Below are 6970 nucleotides of genomic sequence, written 5' to 3'. Positions count from 1 at the left end.
TTTGACAGGGCAGGGCTGTTGTGTGTGTGTGTGTGTGTGTGTGTGTGTGTACACATGCACCCACTACAACTAGAGGGCCAAGGACAGTGCTGAAGTGGAGCTGAATGTGGGGTGCGGTGGGGTGGGCCAGAGGAATAAAAATATAAAGGAAACCAGGGCAGCCAGCACGATAGCCAAAGGACGGAGGAAAGAGCTGTAGAAGTAAGGCTTTTTGGAGCTTTAGAAAAATTACTACCCATAAGAGATAGTAAGAAAGAAAGAGACTAAGGAGAAAAGAATCACTGAGAAGCCAGGAACAGAAAGGGGAAGATAAGAGAGACTGGCAGGGAGGGAAGGAGGGAGGGAGAGTAGGTCGAAGGGAGCCCCCCGGGGTTGGGGAGAGACAAGACTCTTCAGGGGACAAGAAGGAGCCAGACTCAGGCTTGCTGCTGATGGGAGTTTATTTGTACTGAGCTACGGGGATCCACTGGCTGCCTGAGCTCCAGGTCAGGGCTGCTCTGGCTGTGGCTCTGGCTCCGGCTCCAGCTCCGGCTCCGGCTCCAGCTCCGGCTCTGGTTCATGCTCCAGATCCCCTATCTTGCTCTGAGCCTGAGGTGGGTGAATCCCATGCTCTAAAGCAGAGAATCTTCTTGGCCGCCACTGTGGGAAGACATGGAGGGTGAGAGAGAAAGAAAAGGATGAAGAGAAAGGAATAAGGAGGCTACTGGGTCCATCTATCCTTTCTCATGTGCTCCCAGGCCTTCTCTCCGCCCCTTCAAGCCTCCCCTGCATTCTTCCAGCACAAGGGATCCCTGGAGCGCAGAGGCCTATGAAGAAGGGGTTCTAAAGGCAAGTCCAGGGCCCACCTCAGTCACCTTTGCTGAGGAGGTGGTGCCAGGCAGCCCTGAGGACTGGGGAGAAGGGAAACCAGTGGCAAGGGGAGGGGAGTCCTTGGCTCACCGGTCTTCTCCAAAGGTGAAAGCTAAAGGCTCCAGTCGCCACCAGGAGCAGGAGGAGGACACCGAGGGCGATAAGGAGAGAGAGGTGGCCTGTCTTCAGGGCTCCTGGGGCTCTCTCGGAGCGCCTGGCGCCTAAGGAGAAAGTACAGGATTGGGCATAGAGTCACGACTGGAAGGACATCTGGCCACACCCTCATATTTTACAGATGCAGACCACGAGGCCCAAAGAGTTTAAGGGACTCGTCCAGGATCATTCAACTAATCACTGGCAGAAGAGGGTCAGGACTAGACTAGAGCTGGAAGTCAGGGCCCTACTTGGAAAAGAAAGAGCTGGGAGGGGTGGGGAGGAGGTCTGCAAGTGGGATCAAGATGACTGGCCTGGAGTTGGGGACCCCATGTTGTGGGGTCTCGGACCTGAGCCAGGCAGCTCCGTGAAGTAGACCGCTGTTCCGAGAAGCCTCTCCCCCTGGTACAGATGGCACTGCCAGGGCTGGGAAAGGAGGCTGGCCTCCTGCACCTCCAGCAAGGGTCCTGGGGAACCCCTCGCAGACTTGTCCCGGGGGCTCCACACAAAGCGCTCCTGTCCCGATGCCGGAGTCACCTCACAAAGAAGTTTTCTCAGGTTGCCAGGTAACCCGAAGGATTTGGGAGTCACTGAAAACATTAGAGGGAAGAGATCTTTTGAGTCCCCGGTCCCCTTACTTGACACCCTAGGATCAACCCCCAAGTCTCAAGCACACTGCACTCCCCTGGGCTCTGATTGGATGAGGTTGAGGGGAGGAGATCAGGGTCATGGCCAAAGTAATCTTATGAAGACAAAGTTCTGGTCAGATCACTGCTGCTCAAAAAACTTCCCAGGCTCCCTGTTGCCTTCAGGGGACTGTTCAAACTCAAACTGGGCCAGAAGGATCCCATGACAGATATTATTTCAGATTCTTTTACATTACTGACTACTCAAATGCTCAAACCCTCAATATCTGTTAGGTGAGCTGGCCCCCCAATATACTTTCCACTTTTCCTGCTTTCATAATTTGAATCACACATCAGTGCCCCTGCCTTGAGGTGCCCCCTGGATGAACTTGCCCACTTCCTGAATGTTTGGAGAACGGTGAGTTGACCAACTGACCTAGAGACAGAGCATCTCAAAGCTAAACAGTGAGAGACAGGGTGAGCAGGAGGAGAAAAACGGCGCACAGGAACCTGAAGATTTGGCGACACAGACACCTGAGTACAGACCCTGAGTCTGACACTTCCCGTGTGTGGCTCTGGGAATGTTCCTCCTCTATAAAGCATCTCGCGTTGAATTGTCATGAGATAGCGTGGGAAACTGACACAGAACAATGGACCCTCAAGAAAACCTTAGACAGAAAGACTTGGTAGGCTTTTGCAACTGAGTGGACACGAGGGAAGGAGAAAGCCAGGTTTCAGGGTGAGTGGGATGCAAATGGCATTATTGACAGAAAGGCGAAGTCAGCGAGACTTAGCATGAGGAAAAGATGGGGTTCAGAGTGAGGCTGAGGTGTGACTAGGAGATCTAGGTAGAAATTTCCAGGAAGTATATGGAAATTCAGCATTGGCAGACAAGGGATGTATTATTTGCTAGCATAATCACTTAGTCATTCAACTATATACATTAAGCACCTACTATGTGGTGCTACTATTTAGTGGCCACAGATTAGTACTGCAGACACAGTCGGGTAGCCACCATTGGCAATTGACTGAATAACCAATCAATCAACACATTTTGAGGTTTCGTGTGTTTTTTTAAATGTGTTTGTTTTACACTGTCTTGAAAAGCCCATGATCGGTAAATATTTGCTGGCCAAGGAACTGATGTATTAACTCCTCCCAAATCCAGGCCACTTCCTGCAACTTTAACCCAAGCCCTGGCCCCAAAGTGGGACAAAGATTCTAGAAATATAGTCCACCCCTTTTGAACCATTCAAACTTTTGCCACTTCTCCTTCTAACTTCTCAGACCCCCCCCCCTCCCCCCCCCCGCCGCCGCCCAATTCAGAGCAGGGGATCCCCTTAGAGAAGAGTGGAACATTCATCTAGTGACTCAGGGGAGATTTTTAGTTTCAGTTTTAATATGTGGGGGCGAGAAAAGAGGAGGCCACGAGGGGCAGCCTCTGGAAATTGTGCCCATGGCCTGGCATCATAAGGTGGCTTTGCCAGTATCTGCCCAGCCAGGCACCCTTCCCTGCCCAGCTCCCCTGACACAGGGCTGACCTGTGATGACTGCCAGAGTGACGGTGGTAATGAGCTGCTGCCCCTGCAGATGGATGCGGCACGTGTAGGTCCCAGCCTGGGCCAGGCTCACAGCCTCCAGGCGAAGGGTAAAGTTGCCATTGTCTCCAGCCACCAGCAGGTCAGGGCCTCCCCCAGGAGGGGCCCACTTGGCAGTGAGGGAAGACGGGGTGCCTACGCCAGGGGGCAGGGGGCAGGGCAGCTCCACCCGGGAACCTGCTCCTGCGTACACCGTCAGAGGGACTGGAGGCTCCGGATCTGGAGAGAAAAGGAAACCCAACGTTAAAGCAGAGACAGGGAGGTAGCAGAGGGGCTGGAGCACTGGAGGTGGATGGAAGAGAGGCAGAAAAGGGCAGGAGGGAAGGAGGTGGTCCGGCTCTGAGGAGCGCTAAGGAGTAGAATAAGGTGGACGAACCCCAGAGGCGCAGAAGCCCAGGATGTGCGTGGGCCAGCAGGAAACCAAAGGCCGGCCATTGTGGCTGGGTGGCCAAAGGAAAGCCTGCCATGGGAGAAGGCAGAAACAGGAGAAAAGGAAGAAATCGCACAGTGGGAGTCAGGATAATCACAGGTGGTGTGAGCTGCTGGAGACCTACTTTGGGGACCCACAAGTCAGGAGGAGAGGAGAAGAGGGCAGCAAAGGCATTGTGTGGTCAAGTGTGCAGGCAGACGGGAGGCATTACCCAGAACGGTGAGGCTGTACGTGCTGGAGACACTGAAGCCATCTCCGTAGGTGAGGATGCAGCCCCAGAGCCCAGAGTCTACGGGGCTGACTCTGGGCAGGAAGAGGAAGCTCCCATCCAAGTGGTGATGGGGAGACTTGTGAACAGGGACTCGGCCAGGGCCCCGGAACCACTGCACAGAGGCTGGGAATTCAGGGCGGCTGAAGGAGCAGTTCAAGACGACCCAATCAGAGGTCCTGAGAGGCCCTCGGGGACTGGCGGTCACTGTACGAGGATAAAGAAGGTTTGGAGGGTTGATCAGCCCCACTCAAACACGTTCCCAACACAGCAGGCCAACCAGGCTGGGGGCTCCTGGACAGAGGCTCCACAATGTAAATAAATGTCTTTGTCTTCTCCCCGCGGCGCTCCCCACACCCAGCTCAGTGCCTGGCACCTGGAAGTGCTTAAAATGGATGCCCAGACTCTCCAGCCTCCAAGTGAACTTGGCTTGGTCTTCCCTTTCACCCGGCCTTCCTTGCCCGAGGATCCCCACTAAGCCCACCTCCTGAGCCACAGATGTCTGAAATGAATCACTCTAGCCCGGCACCCTTCCTCCCCCCACCCCTCCCAGGGGTGCCTCCCCTCCTCCACCCTGGCACTCCCACGGTGGGTGGGGGAAGGGGAGTTCAAGGGGTGATATAATCTCTCCAACGAGCCCTCCTCCCCCACACGTGCTTTTCTGGGGGCACCTTCCACTTCGCAATCTGGTTCCCCACCCTCTTCCGCTACCCGTCTGGGGGCTCGCTGGCAGAGCCCAGGGCGCATCCTTAGAAGCACCGCCTTGGCCCAGCCCTTCCTGCCTCCGGATCGCGTCTGGAACTGGGCGCCCTCCTCCCGGCCCGGCGCCCCGCGCCCCGCCCCCACCTACTGGAGGCCTGGCCCACGCGCAGACGGAGGCGGCAGGTGAGGGCGCGGTCCCGGTCCCGGAGGTTCACCGTGGCGTGGTACTGGCCCGCGTCCGCGCGCTGGGCCGGGCGCAGCCAAAGCGAGAAGTCTCCGCGCTGCAGGCCCCGCTCCTCCAGCTGCACGCGGGGCTGCAGGGGCGGCCGCCCGCTGCGCAGGCCCCCCGGCGCCAGCCTCAGCACCGTGTAGGGGGCGCTCCGGGCTGGGGGCGGGCTGGCAGCCGGAGAGAGAGATGGGGACATTAAAGGGAAAGAAGTCTCGAGAGAGATGCAGTCCCGCCACACTTTGAGGATAAGGAAGCCCACCCAAAGGGCAGGTCTCCTGACCATTCACGTCCCGGTATCCGCCCTCGCACTGGGCCCGCACCATCCCCTGCTGGCAACCTATGGGCTGCCTCGATGAGGAAGGGCCGAGGGTGCAGAGTGGCAGGGGAGGCAGGCCACTGGCTTCAGAGGGACTGACAGCTCCCGGGAGGGGACCCGGGGCTGGCTTGGACCTTGGATTTGGGAATTCTGTTGCCCAAGTTTGGGGTGCATACCTGTCTGGTAGATGCTGCCAAGTAACCCCTCCTATTCGAAGGCTGAGATCCTGGAGCGGGGTTGTGGGGCTGCAGGGGAGCTGGGCAGCAGCCCCCTCCTGGGCCCACACCTCCCGGACCTTGGTCCCGGGCCCTGGGGCCTCCACTGGGGAGGAAAAGAGAGGCCAAGGGGAGGGGCCGTGAGCCGAGTGACTTAGGAGTAGAGAAGGAGCCTGAAGGAAGACCAGGGTTCTGCCCTTTTCCTGCCAGCGGGGAGCCTGATGAGAGGCTCTGGGGCTGAAGGACTGCCCCAAGCAAGTCATGAGAAAAATCCACCCAAACTCAGAGCCCTGGCTTCTGTGTAGTCATCCGGAGACCCCTGCTGACCCCCTCCTGTGGGTCTGGGTCAATCACCCCTCTCACAGCATCATCCCCATCTTACCTGGAGCCACCCACAGCCAGGGCAGAAGCACCCAGACCAGGAACTGGGCTTCCCCCATCTCCCCTCGGGCCCCGGCCAGGAGGAGCCCTCCAAAGGGAAGAGGTCAGGAAGTAGGGAGAGACAGCCTGACCAAAGAGAGGTTCTGCAAGGTGGGAGGTGGAGGAGAGGAAGCTACAGGAAGAGGGGCGGGGACAGAGACCTGGAGGGAGAGGGGAGGAACCAGTGGCCAGAAGCTAGAATCCAGAGGAAAGCTGGCCAGATCAGGCAGCCGGGGGCTGGGGAGGGTAGGGAGAAAGGTTGGGGGGTGGGGTGGGGGGGAGTCCTAGGTAATGGGGCAGGGCAGTGGCAGAGAGCAGAGCAGAGGCCAGGTGGATGTCTTGAGCTGGGAGGCCGGTCTGCTGTTCCCAGGGCCCTTGCCCCTGTCCTTCTGCCTTCCCTTCACCTTCCCCACTTCCCCTCTGCGTTGCCCCCCCACACACCCCAGGGCTCACGGTTTCGCTTCGCAGTGGAAAGTCTGAGGGGGCTGATTCCCAGCAGCGTTACCCTCCACCCCTGTGGTGGCTGGCGCTCCCCTTGTTTATTTCCTCAGTCCCGGGTGTCCCCACCACCTCCTCCACGCCCTCACCCACCCTCCTGACTATTCCCTTTCCCAGGACCTTCTGCCCTTCTCTACAAACTGTAAACGGTTTCCTCTGTCAGCTCCAGCAGTCACACTTTCTTCCTGGCCAGCCCTTCTCTGGTACTCACCCCCTCCCTCATTCCTTTAACCTCCCAGAACTTCATTCCCACTGCAGACCTGCCTCCCTCACCCCCCCCCCCCCCAATCCTTCTTGGGAATAAGGTAGACAGGCAGGTTTATGGGACCTTAAAAGATGCTAGGCCTGAGGAAGGGTGCCTCAAGCCCAAAGAATAGCTATGAGCTTTCAGTGTGGGGTAGGCCCGTGGTCGGCAAAATGCGGCTCGCGAGCCACATGCGGCACTTTGGCCCCTTGAGTGTGGCTCTTCCACAAAATACCAAGGCCTGGGCGAGTCTATTTCGAAGAAGTGGCGTTAGAAGAAGTTTAAGTTAAAAAAATTTGGCTCTCAAAAGAAATTTCAATCGTTGTACTGTTGATATTTGGCTCTGTTGACTAATGAGTTTGCCGACCACTGGGCTAGGCAGTTTTGGACACTACATACAGCAGCTCATGAAACCTAATGTT

The 6970-nt window shown here is 57.2% G+C and overlaps 1 protein-coding gene across 1 annotated transcript; it reads right to left on the bottom strand.

Annotated features, from left to right (window-relative positions):
- Positions 1-430: 430 nt before the first annotated feature.
- Positions 431-6201, bottom strand: LAG3 (lymphocyte activating 3). Its single transcript, XM_079775726.1, has 8 exons — positions 5769-6201; positions 5348-5492; positions 4775-5022; positions 3868-4131; positions 3170-3445; positions 1353-1592; positions 940-1070; positions 431-639 (listed from the first exon to the last, which is right to left on the bottom strand). Exons 1-8 carry the CDS (start codon positions 5824-5826, stop codon positions 487-489), a joined length of 1515 nt encoding a protein of 504 aa, XP_079631852.1. The 5' UTR covers positions 5827-6201; the 3' UTR covers positions 431-486.
- Between the last annotated feature and the right edge of the window lie 769 nt (positions 6202-6970).

This window comes from Cnephaeus nilssonii, assembly GCF_951640355.1.
Source record: "Cnephaeus nilssonii genome assembly, chromosome: 6".
Taxonomy (NCBI): Eukaryota; Metazoa; Chordata; class Mammalia; order Chiroptera; family Vespertilionidae; genus Cnephaeus; species Cnephaeus nilssonii.
The sequence above is the reverse complement of the archived record's forward strand: the minus strand, read 5'-3'. Positions and strand labels throughout refer to the sequence as shown.